Raw genomic sequence first — 25,461 nt, forward strand, 5'->3', positions numbered from 1 at the left:
GAAGGTTGGATTAATATGTAGTGAGGATATATAATATAATATATATATATAATTGTAGAGTTGGAAGGGACCACGAGGATCATCTAGTCCAACCCCCTGCAATGCAGGAACCTTTCACCCAGTGTGGGGCTCAAACCTATGACCCTGAGATTAAGCGTCTCATGTTTCACTGGCTGAGCTATCCAGTCAATCAGATATGGAGGAAGAGAATGGAGTTCAGGGAAGGTAGGCGTAGACTGGACATGAGCCCATCTAGCCAAGAGGTATTGACTGGGGTTATTGCTGGGATATCTTTGCATAATATTCTTTACAATGCCTAAGAGCAACAACCTCCACACTTCAGTGTCCTCACTGAAGCCCCTTTAAACTCTCCCGTTACTACATTGCTTGATGCGCTGCACCATGTTTAGAATCTACAGTGATCTTACAAGGTGTGGTAGCCAATATACTGAAAAGAACAAATAAGCAGAAGTGTGTTGATTATATTTGGGTTTGCACAACCAACCAACCAACCAACCAACCTCCTTCTGTTCTTAGGCAATGTCAGCTGTGCTATGCTGTGGCCCTGTATTTGACAATGTGGGCCTTTCCCCGGACGGCTATCTCTACAAATGGCTTGATAATATTTTAGCTTGTCAAGATTTACGGGTGAGTAACTCAGCAATGATGCACTTCTGAAATGATTTTAAATGTGTTACAAAAGAATGTGGTTGCAGGAGGGGTGGCTTCTGCGGACGCTGGTATCTAGTGAATATGTAATAAAGAGTTGTTATCACCACACTGTTAAAGTAAATGAAAGTATATTTGTTACTTTTGTTTCAAGGCACATACCTTAGCATAGTTTATTAATCTAAATTTTTGCTGAAAAATACTCAAGGCCTTTCAACGCTCTGCAAATTACAGAAGGTATAGGACAGAATGATCTCAATGTGTGCGTTTACCTTTCGCTTTGAAGTCTTCCCACCCAATAGACCACCCACCTGATTCTAGGCTGTATGAAATGCAAATGTGAAATGACCTCCTGCTTACTTGAAATAGCTGCTGGTGAATCAGATCAATGTGAGTGGGCAGATCTTCTGATGAAGGCCAAAATGAGTATTAGCTTTAGGAGAAAATAAGGCCACTGCTATGGAAGATCAATGTTTTCCTTGCATGCTGGATCTCTGCCACATTAAATGTGCCTGAACCTGCTTTAAAATGCCCACACAGTAACTATTTAACAGTGTTTCCTGCGTATAGATGCAGCTGTTTTTATGTGCTCTGAATTAAATGTGTGAATTAGGTGCACTTCCGCAAATTTACTCCCATTTTCACAACCTATTCTGCCCCAAAGGTTTAGGCTCAGAGTAATCCGTGGAATAGTCTGATGAACAATAAGGCTGCAGTCCTGGTCTCATTTACCTGGGAGTAAACCTCACTGAATTCAGTAGGACGTACTCCAAGTAAGCATGGTTAGGATTGTGCTGTCAGAAGGCAAGAATGAATAGGGAGAAGGAAGGCATGAAAGTGAAGATACCGTATTTTTCACTCTATAAGACACACCAGACCACAAGACGCACCTCGTTTTTGGAGGAGGAAAACAAGAAAAAAAATATTCTGAATCTCAGAAGCCAGAACAGCAAGAGGGATTGCTGCACAGTGAAAGCAGTAATCCCTCTTGCTGTTCTGGCTTCTGGGATAGCTGTGCAGCCTGCATTCACTCCATAAGACCCCTTACTTTTTAGGAGGGGAAAAGTGAGTCTTAAAGAGCAAAAAATACGGTAGATAGTGGAATTGGAATAGAGTGGTTTTTCCTTATGGAATATGTTAACCACAATGATCGTGATAGCCAGTAACTTGGATAGTTTCAAAAAGGGATTAGACACACATAACATCAGGGATCTCACTCAATGGCTGGCAGAAGAGTACCTATTGTACTCTGTGGTGGGACTGTCTGAGGGTGGCAGAATTGGGGGAACAAATTCAAGAGGAGATTTCAGTCATTCTGAAAAAGACCATTGATTGTGCCCCACAATTGTTACTATTACCTGTATTTGAGGGGTCAGATGTTGAGATCAAATCTGAGGAGGCAACTGGCAGGCTGTGCCATTTGAAACTGAAGGTTGGTATTTCTTGATAGACTTCGTTCTGATTCAGCAGGAGGTCTTGCTTCCTTTGTGTGCTTAATTATTGATGCAAATATTGTGGATAATTGCAAAACACTATGCCGTTTTCTGTGTACTCAGGTTCATCAGCTTGGCTGTGAAGTTGTTGTCTTACTGCTGGAATTAAATCCTGACCAAATAAACCTCTTCAACTGGGCTATAGACCGGTGCTATACTGGGTCATACCAGCTTGCTTCCGGATGCTTCAAAGCCATTGCAACTGTGTGTGGCAGCAGGTATCAGTAATCCTTCACATAGGAAGTGCCAGAAGTTTGCAGTGTGATTTATATTTAAACCCTGCAACTATTGAATCGGAATATGCTTGAATTCTGTCATTGAAAGAAACGGTTACAATCTCAGGCCTATTTGCTATTTCTTAGTGTAGCAACTGGATATTCATACTGTGCAGAAGGTAGGACAAAAATGCCAGTGAGCTAGTGGAAATGAACAAACATTTTCTTAGGCAGAAAGCCTACAGCTAAGCAATATGCTTTTTCTGCTTCCCCTGGAAAATGCATACCTTTGTAATTTGGTGCAATGCTGAAGAAGAGAACTAGGACCAGGTGTGTCAAGTACAAAACAAACCTATATACAGAGTACCAGCTACACTGTTCATCTATATAATGAAAATCAGTGTAGATCAAAACAGGAGTGTAAAGCTGTGAGCAAATTCAGAGATTGTTGAGGCCTGTCTCATATATTTTTACTGGATAAAAATTGTTCATTTGTACCCGGGAGTGTCAAAGAATGGTCAAAACTGTTTCGACTAAGGATGAGGACTCAGATATTGGCAAATGCTGAATTTTCCGTGAGGGGAGGTTTGGTTGGGTGCGAGATAGACGCAGGCAAGGAGACAAAGAACTTTAGTGAAAATTGAGCACAGGGCTTGTGGAATAGATTGGGAGGCTAAAGTAGCAGGACTGAGAAAAGGATAGGGAGGCTGCATAGCAGAAGGAAGTCAGGCAACTATAGGTGTTGCGCTTAGGAATAGTTTCTAACAGGAGGATGGATGGAGAGGACAGTGAAGAATGGTCCGGAAGATGAAAAAGATAACTGAAGGAACCACCTCACAAGGTGGTTGGAAAAGAAAGGGGGTGGCGAGCCATGTACATTATACTCAGCTTATTGGGGGAATGGTGGGATAAATACATAATAAATAAAATACAACAAAGCAGATGATCAAAGAGGCAGCACGAGTGGAATTTCACATTGATTACACCACCAAAACTTCAGTTGCCGTTCACGATCTATTTTGGGATAGTTGCCTGAGGTGAAAAGAGCCAGTGATCTGTGATCAATCAAATAATAACTTGAGGGTTGACTAACAAGATCATTTTTCTCCCATCTTCTTCAGAGTTTTCGTTGCAGCATGTGAACCCTTCACATGAAAGATCTCTTTAAGCAAGTTAGATTCCCCCCTGGATCTAAGCTATAGCAGTAGCTGTCATTTAATCATGATTTCTTTTGTTCCCCTAAACCTTAATATAAGCTTCCTGGCTCCTAGGCTTGAGGCGCAACATTTCTGTTGTGATATTAAATGCTTTATATAAAAAAAAGTACTCTGGAATTTCAGTAATCACAAGAAATGGCTAAATCGACATACTGTAGCATTGCAGCAAATGAAATAGGAGCTCACCTCTGTACATTTCTTCCCCCAGCAATATCCTCAGGGCTGTCCTCCTCCATGTATTGACATTCCTTGCATTTCTGCCTGTTTTGAATCAGCTTGCTTAGATGGAGCAAAGCTGAAAGCTGAGTACCTGATGCTGGGCACCTGATTCATCATTTACTTTATGAGTGCTTTGAGTTAATGGCGGTAGCAGGCAGGTGGCTCTGTGTATTGTGAAATGCAGTGTGAGGTAAAGGGTGGAAAAGAAAAAAGCAGAATTGGGTATCAGGTGTATAGAAATATGGGCTGCAGTCCTACCCACCCTTTAGGTGATGGCTTGGGTAGGAGGTTAGAATGCTGTGTATTTCCCTATTTGCCATCCTCCAGCAGTGGAGAAGGGTGCTGCTAGCTCAGTGGCTATGGCATGTGCCTCAGCTCTACTGCAGTTAGCTGCTACCAACAGGTCTCCTGTTGGGCTGGGTATTGGAGAATTGTAATCCACTGGATCACCTAAGGAACCCAAGACCAAGACCCCTAAGATAGGCCAGCTTGGAGCTAGCATAACAAATAATAATAATAATAATAATAATAATAATAATAATAATAATTTTATTATTTATACCCCACCCATCTGGCTGGGCTTCCCCAGCCACTCTGGGCAGCTTCCAACAAAATATTAAAATACAATAATCAACCCCAATAAACCCACCCCACCTTCCGTCCTGTTTGTGCTGGGAGATTTGCTGTTCTCTATCTCCCCCTAACCCTTCATTAGGATTGCTGTGCCCAGCTGAGAATGCAAATTATTTGCATTTGTAAATAAACTACTATTGTATATTATTAGGAATTCGCTGTTCTTCAGATCTGCCTTTAAAAAAAGTAGTTTTACATATTTTGTGTTTCATTTGTTCTAATGGTGTTTGATATAGTTCATTGTTCTATTCTTAGTACTGTATATGTTTCCTTGAGCATATTTTTGCAAAAAAAAATAATGATTACAAAACTTTTCTTTGGAATAAAAATGATCACAAACATTTGTTTATTTTTTCCCCTAGGAACTACCATTTTGATATTGTGACCCTTTTAAATCTAGTCCTGTTTAAAGCATCTGACACAAACAGAGAGATTTATGAAATTTCCATGCAACTCATGCAGGCATGTATGAAATATTTTTTTAAAAAAATCTTCTAAAACCATATATGGAAAAGCAAACTCCTGTTTAGCCTCCCGTATGCTTATCAATGTATTACATGCTTGTTTTATTCTTTAACAGTCTACAATGGAAATATGACAATAATCCTTTATATCAAGGTATAATTCAGTGACACAAAACAGCCTTGGAGAGGGAGGGTACTGTACAAGGGGCCTGACCCTTCATTTTCAACAATATTCTCTGGACAGCAACACCAGGTGTTGGACATTGCTGGGCAGTCTCTTAAGAGTACAGGGTTCCTGGGCATGGAGCCTGGTGTGGTGTGCATGGGAGTGATGGTTTGTACAAAGCAGTCTGGGATGGATAAGGCAGAGTGACAGGAAAAGGTGGGGCAAGAGATCAAAGAGGGAAGAGAAGCCAGGATCGGTCATTGGCTGAGGACAAAGCCTTGACTGATCTGGCTGATGGCTTTCAGTGTCATAATAGGACTGGGAAGGGAAACAGGTGAGAGAAGCAACCCCAATAAATTAGGTCTTGGGAAGTGGGCCAGTTAACTCCTACCAGCTGAAAAAAAGAAAAGTACAGTCGATCATCCTTGTGAATAAGCCCACAAAGGTTTCTAGCCCACAGATTGGTTTTTTACTAGCCTTCCAAGTGGTCGATAGCCAGTGTTTCCATGTTGGCTGGGAAGAGGGGTAGCCTTCTACCAAGTGGATTGGCAGACTAGGAGAGGAATGGCGCAATCTATCTCCTCTCCACCAGCCCACTGTGTTTTCTGGTTGTGGAAGAAGAAGCTTCCCTTTTTAACACTAAAAGGGAAGCCAAATGAACTGGCAGGACAGGTGGAGCCAAGAAACTTGCCTGTGGCTAATTCCTGGTTGCAAACGGCTACCAGGCTAGTGCCTAAATGCAAGGCTGTGTGTACAGATTAAATACCCTGGCGACTGGATTCTTTTAAGATGCTCTTGAAAACCTGTAATGCCACTTTTGTCATTTATCTTCGCCCGCAGATTTTGGAGACCAAGCTTTTTGTTTATTCAAAGAAAGTAGCTGAGCAAAGACCTGGCAGTATACTTTATGGGACTCACGGACCATTGCCGCCGCTGTACAGCGTCTCACTAGCGCATCTGTCCTATGAACTGGCAAGAATGTACCCTGAGCTCACGCTTCCACTCTTTTCAGGTAAGCGTTTCTAGTGGTTTTTAAAAAATAAATGCGAATTAGTAAACTCCCTGTTCTTGGGGAAGCAGATTAAGTTTGCCTTCTTTTCCCTGTGCCCCTCTTAGTGCTCCTGAGTAGGAAGAAACTCCCACTTCTGTGATCACTTGGAGGTTATCCCTGTATCCCACATTGTTGCGTAATAACTCTTTGTGAAGCATTTTTGACATTCTTGTTTTACTTAACTTGACATATTCAACAGATTTGATACTTTGAGGGTAAATTTTAATAAGCTTCTCGTCCTCCCCCCGCTTTGATACTTTTAGCATTAATTTTTTTATTGCTTTTACTTATCTGTTATCTGTAAGTGTCATTTCACTGTGCGATACGTTAGGAAGAACCTTTCTTTTTTTCTTTTTTCTTTAAAAACAGTTTATGTAGACTTTCCATACGAAAGCAAAACAAGCATAGAAACACTAAAAAGTTGGAGCATATATAGCTGTGTATTTGGTTATAGCAAGCATAAGAGCAAAAGATGTGGGCAACAGAAAACCTCCCACAAATAAACAGTTCATATCACACAAACAATTAAAACACAAAGTGACGCAGTCAGGGACCCTTTCTGATTGTTGAACAGAGTTTTAAAATTTGGTCTCTAAACTCAATATTAATTCCTTTGTTTTACTTGGTCGTTAGTCTCATTGCTTTTCAGGTGGTGATGTTAACATGAAATCAGTTCATCTATGCATTTGTGCTTCATAAATGTTCTTTTCCTTCACAGGATTAAGGTCATCAGATACATAGAGAAGCAGAAGTTGAATAGTTTTCAGTTGCTGAAAATGCAGCACATAGCAATATATTCCTACACATATGACTTAGATACAGAACGAAAAGCTCCTGAAATCATCATTTTTTTGATCCTTTTAAGGGCAGGTGGTTTGACTGAATGCCACAAAACCTGTTTATGCATGTTATGTGTAGGGCATTGAGACAGGATGAGGTCCATGCCTTTAGCCCCAGCATTGTGTCTCCTTCCTCTGACATCCAGGTGTGGAATTATATCATGAGCAAAGGCAGCCCTACATGTGAAGATTCAGGACAGCCAAAAGAAATTTCTTGTTCACACAGTGCATAGTTAAACCATGGCCCTCGCTGCCACAGGATGCAGTGATGGTCACCAACTTTGGTGGCTTTAAAAGGAATAGACAAATTCATGGAGGATCCAGCTATCAATGGCTACTAACCCACGATGGCCATACTCTACCGCCACAATTAGTGGCCCTCATGCTTCTGAATACCAGTTGCTGAAAACCACAAGGGTTTCTTGTACTTGGGTCCTTCTTGTGGGTTTCCTGCATTCTTCTGGTCAGCCACTGTGAGAACAGGACGCTGAACTAAGTGGGGCATTGGCCTGATCTAGCAGCTGCTTCTTACATTAAGGTTTATTTGCAGACGAAAAGCTCTCCATACATAGATCTTGGAGGAAGGTGACGCAGCATTGGGGGTGGGGTTAAGAGCCCAGCCCCACTTCCATGCTTCAGCCAGGAAGTCCCCTACACACAAGTTGCATTTGAATAATGCTGCATTCTAGTTGGTGAAACTAAAATTCCGTGAGCTCTTGTTTCCCATTGTTTATAGAAGTGAGTCAGAGGTTCCCAACAACACATCCAAATGGGCGCCAAATCATGCTCACCTACCTGCTGCCGTGGCTTCACAACATCGAACTTGTAGACAGCAGGCTGCTTCTCCCAGGGTCAAGCCCAAGCACCCCAGAGGATGAAATAAAGGAGAAAGATGGGGAAATAGCTGTCACCTGCGGACTGAAGGGAAATGGCTGGGGCTCTCCAGAGGCTACATCGCTGGTGCTTAATAATCTGATGTACATGACTGCTAAGGTAAGCAAATAAATAAATAACATGCTTTTAAATATGAAATCCAGTACTGCTTTTGAGCGACAGTTCATTTTTGCATGCTTCCCCCATATTTCAAGTTGAAAGTTGCATGCACAACAGCCTTGTGAGGGCCACCCAGGAATTTGAACCTGGGTCTCTCCAGCCTTAAGTCCAATCTGCTTCAACACACTGGCTTTCTTAGTATTTTTCTGTAGTTTTAGACAAGCCAGTGTTTGACCTGATTGGTTAGATTTTCTACCTCCGGTGCTATAGATATTGGTTTAAGATACAGTGGTGCCTCGCAAGACAAAAAGAATCCGTTCCGCGAGTCTCTTCGTCTAGCGGTTTTTTCGTCTTGTGAAGCAACCCCATTAGCGGATTAGCGCTATTAGCGGTTTAGCGGCTATTAAAGGCTTAAGGGATTAGCGGATTAGCTGCTAAAAGGCTATTAGCAGCTTACTGCCTTAGAAAAAGGGGGTGGGGAGCGGAAAAAAATCGCAGGAACTCGCAAGACATTTTCGTCTTGCGAAGCAAGCCCATAGGAAATTTGTTCTGCGAAGCACCTCCAAAACGGAAAACCCTTTCGTCTAGCGGGTTTCCGTCTTGTGAGGCATTCGTCTTGCGGGGCACCACTGTATATTGCTTTGTTGTTCGACCTGTGATGGTTCAGCTTGATACAGTTGCTGGGCATCCAGTGCTCCCATTCCATGAGACAAGAGCAAAGTAATTGCAGTAGCCAGATGAAACTTTCCGAATTTCTCCTCTCCCCGCCAGTGCCCCCATGCACCCTCAAAATCAGCTTCAGAGTGTTGGGGGAGCTTCTGGAGAAGATTTGGGGTGGCAGAGGGGGGTGGAGAAGAAACAGAAGTGCCGCTACACTAGTGGAACTTGGCTTGCACTGAATACAACCCAACAGTTATTTTTTATTATGCTGCATCTCTTAGTCTTCTTGTATTTTGGCCATTTTGTTGCACTTTTATCAAGTTTGCCCTTTTGTCCCCCCACCCCCTGCCCCTGCAATGCAGTATGGAGATGAAGTCCCTGGACCTGAAATGGAGAATGTCTGGAATGCTTTAGCCAACAATGAAAAATGGAGCAACAACCTGAGAATAACATTGCAGTTTCTCATAAGCTTATGTGGGGTCAGCAGCGATACCATCCTTTTACCTTACGTAAGTGATTAAATATATATATATATATATCATATTTTTTCGTGTATAAGACTAGGGTTTTTTTACCCAAAAATTAGGTTTAAAATTGGGGCTCGTCTTATACACGGGTAGTGCTGAGGGGTGTTTTCTTAATTTGGAGTCCCCCAAATTCTTAATTTGGAGTCCCGTCTTATACATGGGGGCGTCTTATAGACGGAAAAATACGGTAGTTTAAAAGCTTGTATTGGCTTGGATTCTAAGAAGAGTTAACCCAAAGTTGTTCAGGGAAGGGAAATTTCCTAATTTTTGTCCCTTGTGTCCTTCTGAAAACCTCTGTGGAGGTGGGAACAATATGAGATGAGGTGCAGAGAACTGCTGGAGGGTAGGGAAAAAATCACACTAAATTTGGTGGACTTCTGTCTGATGTTGTTTGAATCTCCCATCCCCTAGTCTCATTCCTTCCCCTCCATGCTCCATCCTGCATTCTTCAGGAGTGACCTCTGACCCTCCAGAGTGGGTATTTGCAGGACACTGGCAGCCGAAATAATGGAGGGGATGAGAAACGTTACTTCTCTGAGTGAGACGGAGACATCCAAAGATGGGTTGTATCCCTGTAAGTGTCCCAAGGACAGACAGGGTCACCTGATCAGCGACTGCTTTCTTAAACACCCTTAACTTATTTTAGGATTGAAGCCATTGTTCCTGTTAAGCAAAACAGCTGTCTGTAGAAAGATATGCTTCTGCTAGCATCAGTCTTATGCATTTAATAAATTAAATTATCTCAGTTTGTACAGTAATTCAGATGCTATACTGCAGGAAAGTAGGAGCATAATGCCAAATATAATTGTGGAACTCCAAGCCCTAATACTGTAGGGACGTCATCAGCTAAAGTATGAAACAACTGCTGTCTTTTCAGCCATAATGCATTTCCAAGTATGTATCTTCCATAGGTAAAAATTTCTGCATCCATGATCTTCTGCGTACCTCCCTTTATTTGGGTCACCCCCTAATTGTAGACAGATTTTATGGCCCATTAGATATGTAGATCAGCATAGTTCTGATGGGTGTATCTTAGATCCTTTCAGAGCTAAAATGATGCATGTGTGCCTATTATACTTAAAATGTGCATTTTTAAGTTGCAGTTTGTAGAGGCTGCTAAATACTACTGTTTCTTCAGATCAAAAAAGTTGCCATCTATTTATGTCGGAACAACACTATTCAAACAATGGAAGAACTTCTGTTTGAGCTTCAGCAAACAGATCCAGTGAACCCCATAGTTCAGCATTGTGACAATCCGCCGTTCTATCGCTTCACTGCCAGCAACAAGGCCTCAGCAGCCGCTTCTGGTAAGAATTGAGCACCCCGTCTAATAAATTGCAACGCGATATTGTGAATAGAGGAAGCGGGAACAGAGTATTACAATAAATTTCAGCCCAACTCCTCCCTTGTTGCTTCTCAGACTCCCTTATGTCATCAACAAAGAAATGTATAATACCTGCAAGTCAATTTGCCATAATTCCAGAATCCACCAGTGATCAGAACATTGAGTTGGAGCTAAAGTATCACCGGCTAAAGAGCCATACTACGTCCCTGACTCTTGAGCTTGATGCTGGTGATGGGGGGGCCACAAACCCTGAGGCTAGGAGATTGGAGCCCATTGAAGCTGATGTCACAACACCAGGGCCAGTAGAAACAGAGCCAGGACGTTCAATAATTGCTTACCCAAGGGCTCAAGGAACTAATCACCCCCCCATATGACCTTGCCATTCCAATGGCTCAGGGAGCACGCTAAGCCTAACCTCCCATTCTAATAACCCATTCATTACAGGGAATGAATGGAAGTGGGGAGGGCAAAGGGGAAACACTTCATTATACCTGTTTTCTTGTAACACAAATACCAAAGTAATATGTGTGGATATTCTGAGAGGCTGATGATTGTGGTGTGGCGGTGACTTAATGCTGTGCATTCATAGTCTATTATTTCTGTACTACACCAGGCTGTCCAATGCTTGGTTGTTTGTATGTTTCAAACTTGAATAAGTACTTTATGTGGGTTTTTATATATATGTAAATATATGTTTGTTTTACATGTACAGGAACCACTTCAAGCAGTAATACGGTAGTAGCTGGCCAAGATAGTTTTCCTGACATTGAAGATAACAGAATGGTGAAAGAAACAGATGAAAGGTTTGTAGTCTGCTGAATCAAAACCTGTTTGTCTGTCTGTCTCTTTCTTAAACATGAATTCCCTGAACTAGAAAGGCTGGATTATCCAGCTGGAGTATTTCACAGTACATCTGCTGAGGTCCATCAGGCAACTGATGCAAACTGCATATTCATAAATTTAAAATATAACTCCTTCTAATACCAAATTTGGGTGGTCTGATGCCTATCTGTTTGGCAATGAAATTGGCCACACATAAGACAGAAATCTTATTTGCTCGTAAGTTAAGTAGAAAAAAATTAAAAATTGGCTTTTGGTAACTTAAGCTCAGTGTTACTTCTGAATACAAGATTTCAGCTCATTGACTAAAATATTTTTTTCCATTACGTACACCTGGTAACAAATAGACACCACAGTGATTAGAACAGTGTAATTTAGACAGTATGTATAGATTGACCTAGATTGAGTTATCAACAGAAGAGACAGCATAAAGAACTGCCGAAAAAATCATTTTGCTTCTGGAAAACACACACTTCCTTTTCCATACAAAAACATGTGTAGCAGTATTGTTTAAATTGGAAATTTCAAAAACATGGCATAAACATTCAGAACAACATTTATTTCTCTCTGATCCAGCATTTGCCTGCCCGTTTCTTCAAGTGTGAATAAATAAATTGTGAATTACAGACCTACCAAGCGCTCTGCACAAAAACTTGCTAGAAATTATTTGAGAGTGCCAAAGCAGGGTTACATGTTAGACTGTTTCTCTTTTTGATCCCACTACTGAAGTCCAATCAGAAGATTAGAGAAACATTTGTCATAATTCTTTGGTAATGTGTCCTGTGTCAGGAAAATGTCTTAGTGGTACAGTTCTTCAAAGATCTTTTAGCACACCTGGGGGTTTAGAATTTTCTGTTGCATTACTTTGTCAGTTTTACAGTCTGGTTTTGCTAGAATGCTACCACCCAAGTTTCCTCAAAGTAAGCCAGTTATTCAGAGAAGGTTGATTGTCGGTTTGATCTTTTGAGAACCTTCAGAATAATCCCTCTTGAGCCCAGATTACGATTTTGACATTTTCTTTCATTCTTTCCAAGGTTCAGCAATGTGATCAGAGCACATAATCGACTGGAGTCAAGATACAGCAATAGCTCTGGAGGATCTTACGATGATGACAAAAGTATGACTTGACATTTGTTTACATTGCATTTTGTGAGTGATGTGGCATGATCCAGTCAAGGCTGTCTTCAAGTCCCCCTGGTTTCAACAGAATAATTAAGCATGTGCTTAAATATCTCCCATTGAAATAAAGGGGACTAAATTTTTTGAAATTTGGCAGGATTGTGCAAAGTTTGTAGTTCTTTGGGTAGTTGGAGCTCTGTGATCAGGATCCTTCATTGCTTAAAAAAAAAGCCAAAAAGAATTGTACTTCAAGTGGTATAATGTAATTTGCATTCTTAGTACTTGTGCCATACCTGCGTTAAGGTTTGTTAAACGTCACCATTGATTTGGCATAGCCATAAACACTTTCTGTGTTCTAGTTTTCAGAAAACATTATGGCCACAAGGAAGCAAGACAAATCAACAAACAAAAATTAAAATACTCCAGCAATACAGAGCTGTCCATACCTTGGTTTTTGAACAACTTAGTTCACGAACAACTCAGAACTCAAACATCGCAAACCCGGAAGTAGGTGTTCCGGTTTGTAAACTTTGCCTTGGAAGCCGAACGTCTGGCGTGGCTTCCGATTGGCTGCAGGACGCTCCTGCAGCCAATCAGAGGATGTGCCTTGGTTTCCAAATGTTTCGGAAGTCGGATTGACTTCTGGAACGTATTCTGTTCGAAAACCAAGGCACAGCTGCATCTCAATATAAAAGGCCAAAGACGTGTTTGGTTTGCATTGTCTGCACTGAAATATCCAAAGTTGGAACAACACCAGGTTCCCTACATAATAAATTATCATAATACGTTACTCTGCAGACGATCCTGTGTCTCCGTACACAAGTTGGCTACTGAATATCGTGGAGACCAAACAGCCACAGCCCTTGCCTATGCCATTTAATGGAGGGTGCTGGGCACCTCTTGTCGACTACCTCCCAGAAACCATTACACCACGAGGGCCACTTCACAGGTAAGGTGGATGTTAACATTACCTGTCTTACAAAACAGTTTGCCTCCTCTGTCTCCTAACTGTACATTATTACACCTGAACAGTCCTAAAAACATTTCTGACATGTTCTGCATTAGAAACCATCTTTATCTCGCTGTAAGAGACATGTAGCGTGTCACTTTTCCCAACAAAAGTGAAATAGGCGCATTAATACTGTGTTGGGAGAATTAATTTGTGATTCTGCTTTAAGATTCAGACAGATGATGAAGAACCCCATTTAAAAAGCAGGATCTGTACTCCCTGCGCCCCCACCCTCCAGCCTAATGCATTCCTGTCACATTCTGTGTGCTTTTCTTATATCGAAATTACCTACTTATATAATCTACACTGACAGGCATAATTTCATTTTGATTTCGAGGCTAAATGTAGACATCGTGACTTGTTATCACATTAATTACATTTTTTAAAGCAGAAAGCTTCTGACATTGTGACAGAAACTTGTTTGCCTCCCCCACGCCAGAGCTGATGTGGGTCGAGGTCATGGCAGGGCAGAGGACTGAAGCCCTGGCATTTCTCAGCAGGGTTTCACGTGCTAGTTATCGGGGTGAACCTATAAGAAATACATGCTCCCAAAAGTTCACATGCCAAGGTAACATGAATAACATAACACTAGAACTCGTGAACATACAGTGAAGCTGAATGTTGGAAGATTAAACTAGTCCAGAATGCTGCTGCCAGACTGGTGACTGGGAGTGGCCGCTGGGACCATATAACACTGGTCCTGAAAGATCCACACTGGTTCCCAGGACATTTCCAAGCATAATTCAAATTGTTGGTGCTGATCTTTAAAGCCCTAAACAGCTTTGGCCCTGCTGGATCCAAAGCGCTGCAGGCCCCTGACAAGGCCCTACAGACTCAAAGGTAGCAAAAGAATGAATGAAACCTTTCTGTCCTGGTTGGCTTGAGTGACAGGGCTTCAGACGTGATGGAGCCACTGCTCCCTAGCCAAGTTTTGGATTGTTGTCAGTGCGTTAAGTTTCAGAAGAAATATATCCATTTGCTTCATCTTTAAAACCACCCCTCGCTGAAGAGGCCATGATGCTTTACAATACCTGGTTAAAGTAATAAAAATATTATTAAACTACATAACAATCACATTTGAAAGAATGCCACTAATCAAACCAGATCAATGCAGCAAACCGCATAATTAACATGACCTTGAACGCTTCTATATACTGGTTCTATAGAACATTCTTCTATATGCCTCTACTATTTCACCTCATTAGTACAGTGTGTGTTAATGTTCAGTGCCTCCATGCAATCAAGCGCATTGTGTTTATTTTAGCCACCATTGCTTAGGTAACCGTATTGCGCCTCAGATAACTCCTGGTACTCTCTGATCAGCTATTGTGTGATTGTTGCCATTTCCCCCTCATTTGCCTTTGCAGGTTTTGAACAGGTTCATCTTATTTTTCCTCTCAGGTGCAATATTGCTGTCATCTTCATGACCGAGATGGTCGTAGATCACAGTGTAAGAGAAGATTGGGCCCTCCACCTCCCGTTATTATTGCACGCTCTCTTCTTAGGTAAGAAGCAAGAACTGAAGTTGAATTTGAGTTCCTAATGCAGATGATGCTCCATATTATGTGGTCTCTCTTCACCTTCATTCATTTGCAGGCTTTTGTTTCAGTATTCTGATTTTTATCGGAGACTAATCCTGGAAATGCTTGTTTGGGATTTTGTAAGCTCTCTACCCAAGCTACTCTATTCCCTCCGACTTTTTGCTCTATAACTTTGTGAAAAGCAGCAGTTTACATGGTAAACTCAAGAGAAGTATTGTTTCTTCCCCGCCCCTGAAGCTGATTTGATAGTTTATTCATCATAGAAGTACAAAATGTATGAATGTAAATTTCTGAACTGACTGAAGGAAGTTAAACTGATGAGCCCTAGTGGTGGACTGTGAACTGTCCTGAGATCTTATTCCACTTGGCCCCCTCTTCTCCCTGCTCGCCCCCCCCCCAGGGGCTATAGGAGAAGAAGCTTCCAGAAACAGCACACAGAGGGAGGAGAGGGAAGACGATGCAGCAAGCTGAAATGTTTGCTCTGACAGAATGATAAGAGGAATGTGACATTGAATCCTTCCCTTTGTTTAGTTATTAATACAGGCAACTCCCCATTTACGCGGGGGTTACGTTCCAAGACACACGCTTAAGTGAAATCGCGTATATTTGAAACACCTTTGAAAAAGCCTGCAAACACCTCGTTCGCCCCCCCCCTTTCCAGTATTGCATGAAAGGAGTGAGAGAAATGGAGTGATGGTTATCAACAGATTAGCCCCACCCTGATCCCAGACAATTCTTGTCACTGATATGTGCCTCAAAAAAAAAAACACACCATACAGATAAATGTTTGAAAGAAGGAATTGCAAGCACTAAATGCAAATTCGTTAGCCAGACCTTTTCTTCTTGTGTCAGTAAATATTATATTTCATAAACCATTTGGCCTATGCTCAGAGGAGGTTAGGAAACAGAACTTCTCAACTCATAGTTCTTCAAAGTGAAATTGAATTTATTGCCAGGAGCAGACAGCCTGACATTTTCTGACCAGCACCAGATTTTTTTCGTTTTATCTTTGTCTGAGGATGTTTTTTTTAAAAAAAACCTGCTAGGGAATTAACCTACTCTGAATACTTTAATGGTCTCTGTGGTAAAGGAACTCCTGGTTCTAAGTACGTACTGGATATTTTTGAAACATATTGACAGGATTAAATCACCAACTGGACCACCCAACAGTGTGTGTTTGTGTGTGTGTTACTAATTCACAAGTACAACCTGTCTCTAAAAAAACACACTTTCTTTAGGTCACATGCCCCAATATACACATGCCAGGACATCATCATCAACATTTTATTCTTTATATCCTGCCCATCTGACTGGGTTGCCCCAGGTCATCCTTCAATAGGAAGCAATCTGACAAAGCTGAAAAATTAATCTCTCTTCCCACCCACCCCAGCAACTTGCACAGATGATGCATTTCTAGGATAAATTGAAAGGAAAGGCCCTCTCCCAAGTTCTCAGCTGAGCCATAGAACCTGGAAATTCTGTCTTCTCCCTTTTTGTTGCCAAGCCTGTTCCATACCTTTCCTTTGTTCCCCTCAAAAACCTCTTTGAGCCTGGTTGTACAACCCTTACATCTGGTTGGCAGAAACCATGGAGATGGGCAGGGACAGAATCTAGAAATTAATAAGGCTTATATGAGACTTATAAAGGTAAGGGGAAACTAGAAAGAGTACCCAATTGGGGGGTGGGGTGTCTGCATTTGGCTTAATGATACATGCTTAATGATATCATGTCACTCAGAAGAATGGTCGGAGTACTGTTGAAACAAGAAAGAAGATTCCACCTAAACATTAGGAAGAACTTCCTGACAGTAAGAGCTGTCCGACAGTGGAATTTGCTGCCAAGGAGTGTGGTGGAGTCTCCTTCTTTGGAGGTCTTTAAGCAGAGGCTTGACAACCATATGTCAGGAGTGCTCTGATGGTGTTTCCTGCTTGGCAGGGGGTTGGACTTGATGGCCCTTGTGGTCTCTTCCAACTCTATGATTCTATGATTCTAAGTAATATTTAGAGACCAGTCCCAAGAGCAATTGCAACTGTAGAGCAAGGCAAACTGAAAAATATACTATATGAAGAAGAAGCAATCAGAGTGCCAGGGAAGTAGCAGCATCAAACAGTAGCAGACTGCTACTTTATGCTGGAATCTTTGTTCTCCCATGGCTCCAAACAGTCAGGAATGATGCAAATCATCTCAGAAATAATTTAGGAAAAGAATTGAAAAAAGGTACTTGCAAAAGTACAACATATCACTCTAGAACAGGTGTGGGAGGAAACTGTGGCCATTCAGGTGCTGCTGAACCACAACTCCCATCAGCCCCAGCAACCATGACCAATAGTCAGGTAGAGTGGAAGTCGCAATTCAGCAACATCCGGAGGGCCAAAGGTTCCCCACACCTGTTCTAGAACAACTATTTGGCTCATGAGCGGGCGGTGATGCTTTGCCACGGTTCTAGTCCTACTTGAATGGCTCTAGAAGGTAGCACTTGGCTTCCTTGTGTTCTAGAGAGTTCAACCTTATATACCCCATGCTCTTCAACAACAGGTGTGGGAAACCTTTTTCAGCCTAAGGGCCACATTCTCTTCTGAGCAATCTTCAGGGGGCCGCATGCCAGTGGTGGGTGGGGCAACAGCAAACAGACCAACAAATGTGAATGTTCGCTTTATACACACTGGCATGCAACCTCTGTCTTCCATCCAGGCAAACCAGAAGCATTATCTAAGTTCAAGGGCACATTCCAGCCAGCCAAAAACACATAAGGAGACTACAAAGCAGGTCTGCTTAGGGGCGAGGTTAGGGAGGAGGATGTGGGCCAGACAGAGAGATCTGGAGGGTTGCATTTGGTCCTTGAGCCTGAGATTCTCCAGCCCTGATCTACATGAAACCTCTTGAGTGGGCTCATCCAGGACTTTGGAGTGCCTTGCTATAACCCGGCTTCAATAACCAATGCTCCCAATAGCTCATGCTGTATTAGTACTTCTGCTAAAAACAATGTATGTGCATATTTAAAACCTTCTGTTTGAGAAATCAAGGGCAGTCAAAAAGTTTTTTTAATTGATTATCTAACAGATTAAATGGTGCAAGCCTAGCTTTCACTGGTACTAAATTCAAACAAGATATTTGAAGAGGAAGCACACCCTGTATTTTGACTGTTTTTGTACTAAAGGCATGTGGATCGTTTGCTGTATCTGGAACTTGTTAACTTGTTTATACTTTATATTCAGTGATTGCCATTAACTGCTTTCCCTTAGGCCTTGACCATTACCGCCCTGAAGTCTTTGAGCATAGTAAAAAGCTGCTTCTCCATCTTTTGATTGCTCTGTCATGCAACAGCAATTTTCAAGCCATTGCCTCAGTGCTTCTTCAGACCAGAGAGATGAACGAAACGAAGACTCTCACAGTGCAATCAGCATACCTGCCTGAATATTTCTATACAGGTAACAACAAGCGATTGATAGAGTATATATCTGCTTTGTTTTGACTTGTCCCTAGTTTACTCCTCTGGTGCTCTTTCTGTGCTAGCAATACATTTGTTCAACTCAGATTGGTTACACTGGTACAATGCCCTATATAGGGCATTGTTGTACCAGTGTATCCCAAATTGGGTGTTGGAACAAATAATGGAATATTCTTTTCCGGTTGTAATCTGCTGAGTAAGTGTCCTGTCTAAATGCCTTAAAATAAATAGAGCTTATGAGAGACTGTTGTTTCCTCCAGACTGCACTCAAGGGGACTTTTAGATTGTTTGATTCTGCACATCTAAGGGCAATTCCACACATGTGCATAAAAAGCAAGAAAGAAAGAAAGAAAGAAAGAAAGAAAGAAAGAAAGAAAGAAAGAAAGGCTTGAGCCTTCATGCTTTCTTCTGCTATGTATGTAACCTCTGAACAAGAAGTGGAGCTCAAGAGTGAGCCTCAAGTTCAGGTGCCAAACTCCGTAAGGCATGCAACCTCTAAGCAACATCTCACAAGTAGGACCTAATTGCATGACTCAGTCTGTCTCTTTTTATGGTGGACAATTCACCTGGGGAGGAGAGAGAAAGCACAGGAGCCCAAGCATTGCTTCTGTGTCCTAATGTGCCCCTTACATTTAGAAGGAATAACAAGGTAAAATGACTACACATACATTCGCTGGGTGCTTATCTGTGACCTTATTACTGTCCTGTCTCTAGTCGTAGCGGAGGCTCTTTTAACTAAAATAGATAAAGTCACTCTGAAGAGAACAGGCAGATAAGTATCTCAACATGCAGTGTGGAATAACAAACAAGTGCAATGCTTCACTGTCTCTGGGAGCATGAATAAAAATGTATCTCCTTTTTTTTAATTAATAGTTTTTTATTGGACTTTCAAAAAGGAAACAGATGCAGTCAAAGGATACAAACAAAATCAGTACAGCTACCTTGGGGCAGTGGAAGGGAAAGAGAGCTTGGATTGAGAAAGGAGCACACAGGATTGTTTTTAGTCTGCAAACGGTTATTTTAAAAATGCTTCTGGGGGGAAAATCAATGGCATGTGAACTCTGCTCGTTGAATGCAAGGGGAACTGAACTTTGTGAACTGTGAAAAGAGGAGGAATTGTAATTTGACATGTTTATCTCCTCACCTTTGCTAATCAGTTGCTTCGGTGCATAGCTAGAGCAAATGAAGACTGGTAGCCTTCGTGGGTTTTTTATCAAATACCTCTCAGACAGAATGTAGGCAAACACTACCTAAGATTCCGACTTGGAGCATTCAAGGCAGTTTGTCAAGCACTGTTGTGCACAAATAATGCATTTTTATATTTTACCATTCCTTTTCCTTGGGGGGGGGGCAGTTCCTTATGCTTGCTGGGGCTGATAGTAGCTGTATTCTGGCAACGTCTAGAGGGCCGAAGGTTCCCCATACTTGCTCTGATTGGCTCAGTGAATCTGTACATAGGGAAGGGGCAGGTGTGTCCGCCCCCCTTCTCTCTGCTATGCCACTTCCAGGGTTCCCTGGCTGGCATGCAGGAGGACCCTGGGCAACTATGGGTTAACACCCTGCCAAGGACAGGCAGGGACATATTCCTTCGTCCCTCCTGCTGTTTATGTATTCCACATCAATCCTTGCGTCCTGATATGACAGAGACTGTACCTATAGCTCAGGTATAATTTTGAAGAAATACAGACCAAGGGTGGCATATGTCAGCAGTAGTCAGCAGCTAGAAATCCTTTTGAAGGAAAGGTCCAAATCTAGCATTGACACCGGAGGAGCAGGCTGCGTCCTTCCAGCTTCTCCTCATGACGTGTGATGTTTCCACCCATGAATTCCTCCTCTTCTGAATATCCATCCGTATAAACTGTTGCCTGTGCTCCTTTCTCCAGCGTGGCCTGTAGCACATGGCTAAGGAAGGCCTCTTCCTATGACTCTTTTCTCATTGTAAACAGGATCAAATTCATAGACATGCTTGGATTATGAGACCGAAGCTTGCATTTTTTGCTCAACCTTTTTGGAACCAGGGCGTGGGGCTTTGACACTTGTGTAATGGGAGGAAGAAATGTTGTCCAGATAAGGGGACAATTCCATCAAGTGATGCCTCGGTGCATTTAACCTTCAGCCAGGCACGTTTTAAGTGCGGACTATGGGGGTACTTAGCAGCAGAAATTGTGCTCATTTAACTCCTTCCACAGTCCTGCTGCTCGGCTACCCAGACCTAATATACAGCCTGGCTAGGCATACATCCCAACCCAGGGTTGTAGTTTGCCTTCCCTAGACAAACAGTGATGAGTAGGAAGCCAAGAACAAACCTTGGCTACAGCACATGATTTGTCTGGAGCAAGACAAGCCATGAGCCCAGGGTCAGACTTAATGCCAAACTGAACCATGGCTTAGGTCTTCATAGTGCAGCAGCAAGGGGACCAAGAGAAGAGCACAGTGGCTACAGTTTGGGTTTGACTTACTTGGAAACTTGAGCCATTGTGGCTTGAGGAAGAATTTCACACAAAACTTATATATAAATGGACTCACAGCTGTCCGTGGAGGTGCAGGTCAATTTTGTGTCTACCAGATCCATCTGGTGCGCAGGCCGAGACCCTACCTGCCCGTGGACTGTCTTGCCAGAGTGGTCCATGCTTTATGTGGGGCTACCTTTGAAGGTGACCCGGAAACGACAACTAATCCAGAATGCGGCAGCTAGGCTGGTGACTGGGAGTGGTCGCCAAGACCATATAACACTGGTCCTGAAAGACCTACATTGGCTCCCAGTACATTTCCGAGCACAATTCAAAGTGTTGGTGCTGACCTTTAAAGGTCTAAACGGCCTCAGCCCAGTATACCTGAAGGAGCGTCTCCACCCCCATTGTTCAGCCTGGACACTGAGGTCCAGCTCCAAGGGCCTTCTGGCGGTTCCCTCCCTGCGTGAGGTGAGGGCCTTATTGGTAGTGGCGCCCACCCTGAGGAATGCCCTCCCATCAGATGTCAAGGAAATAAACAACTATATGACATTTAGAAGATATCTGAAGACAGCCCTGTTTAGGGAAGTTTTTAATGTTTGATGTTTTATCGTGTTTTTAATATTCTGTTGGGAGCCGCCCCGAGTGGTTGGAGAAACCCAGTTGGATGGGTGGGGTATAAATATATTATTATTGTTGTTGTTGTTGTTGTGATTGTTATTAAATATGAAAATGGTATATTTAGACAAGCTTCTAGAAAGGAACATAAGATACATAACGTGTAGCTGTTTTGTAGCTCCTGATCACAGATTTGATCGAGCTGTCTCTTCTGTTATTTACTCCTGGTTCTGTGAGGGTTCAGGGCCGCTAAAACTATTACCAAAGACGTTATTGCCCTGTGATGACTCTTGAGGGGAGTTCTAACCTCAGCTGCACATTCCATGCTTATCTTTTTTTCTCCATTGCTGCTAGGTGGCTTTGACTTTCTGAGGGAGTATCAGTCTTCTCCCGTGCCAGACTCTGGACTCAGCTCCAGCTCCACCTCTTCCAGCATCAGCCTTGGAGGCAGCAGTGGGAACCTCCCTCAGATCACCCAGGACATAGAAGACATGGACCCAGCAGTAGAGACAGATGAAAAGGCAAACAAGCTAATTGAGTTCCTGACTACCAGGTAATCATATCAGAGCAAAGATACTGTGCGTTCCGTTGCAGCATACCTTTCGAAGAATGTGTCTGTATCCTAATCAGATGAAAGAGTATGTTCCAGCTCAAGTCTCTGGCAAACACGCAGTCATAACACATTCCCAGTCGCTTCCTGACCTTTGTAGATAATTCTGTAAATAATATTTAAAATGGTTGCAAATTTCACACAGACAGAACCTCTGAAAGACCCAGCTCCCATAATAATAAAATATGTAGCCTGTTTGGCTGATGAGTCACATTCCAATTAATTACCAAAGCTGCCAAGTCTGTGGTGCTTTGTTCTGCTTTTGCAGCTAAAACCAACCGCCGTTTCAGTCTTAACATGAGAAACCAACAGTCAAAATCACAGAAAACAATGAAAATAGCATGAATGGGATTTCTAACTCGATGTAACTAGACCACGTGTAAAATTAACATAGGTGCAAATGTAAGCGGTTGTCACTATTGCATAAAAGTTACAGCAAATTCTCTGAACACCTCCTGCTTGGTGCTTATAGCCACTTGTGAATCTTAGGCAAATGGGTGGCATTATTTATGTATTATATATGCTACGATTCATTACAAAAGGTTGGGGTTTGGGGTGATGTTGGAACACCAGAAGCTGATAGAATGAAGTCAAGTGGAGAAGGACTGGGGTCTAATATGGTGGGAAGGAAGAAACGTCAGTGACTTGAGGCCTGAGGACTATTTTAAATCCTGCGGAGAAGCAAAGTAAAATGAAATACTTCTGCAATTCTCGGCCACTTGCTTCTACCGATAATTGTATTCAGTTCCAAGTTTGGTCTTCTCTTTCACATCCAGATGTACCCACATCCTTTAATAACTTGAGGGTTTGGTGGGAGGAGCGAGAACCTCCAATGGTAGAGGAACTAATCTATAGTTGCCTTGTGCTATTGACTTGAGACAAAATGGGAAGTGCTTGTTTGTGCTGTTTTGCCAGCGGTGATCTCACTTCTGGTGATTTTTCTGGGTGCTCTTAGTGCCACGGGTGGAAGTATTCACACACTGTGCTGGGTCAGCAGCTACCCTGCCAGAAATGGAGGGGGTGGTAGTGGGATTCACCCAGAAAACTACAGCTCAACAGGGTGCTAGATGAGGAGCAGCTGCAGCTCAGCAGGTTGGGAAAGCACTTGCCTGGTTGAACTAACACTAGCCAGAACAGGCAATGAAATGGCTACAGTATAGTAAGACCGTATCAGCTGCAGAGATGCACTTCACCTTCCCCTCTTGTATGATGACTTCTGCAGTGACACAGGTAGCAGGTGTGCATGCCCACCTCTGACCCTGCAGTAATGCAGGAAAACATGGCCCTTACTTCCATTTGGCTCATTTGTCCCTAGTGATGTCATCATAGTAGGCATCTGATCCCTGATTGACTGGGATCTGTATTCCTTGGAAGAAGATGGCCCACTTTAAGAGAAACAAAATGTGCAGAACTAGCTGCTTGCTGGGCTCGCACAGACAAAGTGAGTGGGAGAAGAAGTCACAGAGCATTGCCCCCACCGCTCCAAAGTATTGCTTTTGTATCAAAAGTTGAAATGGGAGAAGGTTCATCTCAGCCCTACTTGACATTCGCGTTTCATAAATTTCCTTTTGCTTTGCACTTCGCTTGCCATGGAAAACTGAAGCTCTGCTATTATCTCCAATAGATCATAGTAAAAAGAAAAAGATGAGTTACTTTGTAAGGATGGGATAAATTGTATTTCTGAAATGTGGATTGGAATGAATGGGATGGAATCCACTTTTTTCTCACTTTAGGAGAAAGAGGAGGCAACACTGCAGCTTCATTATACCTTTTTTTAAAAAAAAAACTGTATACTAAAGAAAAATGCATGTGTGTTTTCTTCTTTCCAGGGCGTTTGGTCCTCTTTGGTGCCACGAAGACATCACTCCCAAGAATCAGAATACAAAGAGTGCCGAGCAGCTTACCAACTTCTTGCGTCATGTTGTCTCTGTCTTTAAAGATTCCAAATCAGGTATTGAATCAACTGGTTGTTTTTGATTTTATGGTGACCCTCAACTGGTGCTGTTTTGCTGAATAATTCCTACTGTTTTCTCTCAGCTCTTCCCTGCGAGCAATTGTCATTTTGTAGTGTTAATAAAAAGGGGGGCAGGGGAGAATTTCTGTACCTATATTAATTTTTATGGTCTGATTTTAAGGGATTATTCACATAAAATAGGGGCATAGGCTGCCTAATACCAAGTCAAGTCTGTTGTGTAGTTCAGTATTGCCTATACCAAGGATGGGGAACCTGTGCTCTCCAGGTATTGCTGGATTATGATTTCCATCCTCCGAGGCCAACAACACTTGGAGGACCACTAGAGGACTGGCAGTGACTGAAATCCTGGGATTTCAGAAAGGGAATTTTTCCCAGCCCAACCTAGAGATGCCTTAGGAACTTCTGTATGCAGTCTGCATTATCTTTAGAACTCTCCACCTTAGAGCAGATTTATGCCACAAGGTGCCATAGGAAGGCACTGGACATAGTAAAAGATCCATCGCATCCTGGTCACTGTCTCTTCGAGCTCTTGCCGTCGGGACGGAGATACAGGACGATGAAGACAAGAACGAGCCGTCTTAAGAACAGCTTCTTCTCCAGAGCGATCTCGGCCCTGAATGGGAAGCCCGGACTTTGAAAGTCATCTAATCTCCCTTGCTGTATTTTACTATATTTTTTAATTAGTGTTTTTATGGAGCAGCCAAGTAATTTCGTTGTCCCCGAAGGGGGCAATGACAATAAAGATATTATTATTATTATTATTATTATTATTATTATTATTATTATTATTTTAGATGGTGCAAATATTTTCATATTAGCCATTTCACTCTGGGTGTCAAGAACCCTATCTTTGCTCCCCATGAGCAGTAATTGAAGAGTGCCTATGCTCATACCTTTAATTACAGTGCTACCTCGGGTTACATATGCTTCAGGTTACATACGCTTCAGCTTACAGACTCCGCTAACCCAGAAATTGTACCTCGGGTTAAGAACTTTGCTTCAGGATGAGAACAGAAATTACGCTCCGGCGGTGTGGCAGCAGCAGGAGGCCCCATTAGCTGAAGTGGTGCTTCAGGTTAAGAACAGTTTTGGGTTAAGAACAGACCTCCGGAACAAATTAAGTACTTAACTCGAGGTACCACTATATACTGTTTGGGTGGAAGAATTTTACCTGGATTTGCAGGAGGGACTAACTCCTGGCCTGGGCTTCTGACCTCAGCCCTTTGCCCTAATTACCATCACCACAAGTTCTTTTCCTAAAGCTATTGCTGCTTACATCTGCAGCCAGCCAATATTAGCCTGACCATAATTTTTAATGATTGTAAATTAAAATTTGTGAGCTCCCACATTATTTATCGAT

General features: G+C 42.4%; 1 protein-coding gene across 13 annotated transcripts in view; it reads left to right on the forward strand.

The window, feature by feature from the left end:
• FRY (FRY microtubule binding protein) overlaps window positions 1–25,461 on the forward strand; it is a 191,417-nt gene that overhangs the window by 124,527 nt on the left and 41,429 nt on the right. For all 13 annotated transcript variants that reach the window (XM_083436987.1, XM_083436985.1, XM_083436984.1 and 10 more), the window contains 14 exons: window positions 538–648; window positions 2,226–2,380; window positions 4,809–4,908; window positions 5,917–6,088; window positions 7,703–7,959; window positions 8,982–9,128; window positions 10,285–10,453; window positions 11,204–11,294; window positions 12,366–12,448; window positions 13,249–13,399; window positions 14,861–14,964; window positions 18,243–18,428; window positions 21,871–22,069; window positions 23,956–24,077. In XM_083436987.1, the coding sequence (XP_083293113.1) occupies window positions 538–648; window positions 2,226–2,380; window positions 4,809–4,908; window positions 5,917–6,088; window positions 7,703–7,959; window positions 8,982–9,128; window positions 10,285–10,453; window positions 11,204–11,294; window positions 12,366–12,448; window positions 13,249–13,399; window positions 14,861–14,964; window positions 18,243–18,428; window positions 21,871–22,069; window positions 23,956–24,077 (2,047 nt within the window). The remainder of the gene's footprint in view (window positions 1–537; window positions 649–2,225; window positions 2,381–4,808; window positions 4,909–5,916; window positions 6,089–7,702; window positions 7,960–8,981; window positions 9,129–10,284; window positions 10,454–11,203; window positions 11,295–12,365; window positions 12,449–13,248; window positions 13,400–14,860; window positions 14,965–18,242; window positions 18,429–21,870; window positions 22,070–23,955; window positions 24,078–25,461) is intronic.

This window comes from Podarcis tiliguerta (genome assembly GCF_965153285.1).
Source record: "Podarcis tiliguerta genome assembly, chromosome: 4".
Taxonomy (NCBI): Eukaryota; Metazoa; Chordata; class Lepidosauria; order Squamata; family Lacertidae; genus Podarcis; species Podarcis tiliguerta.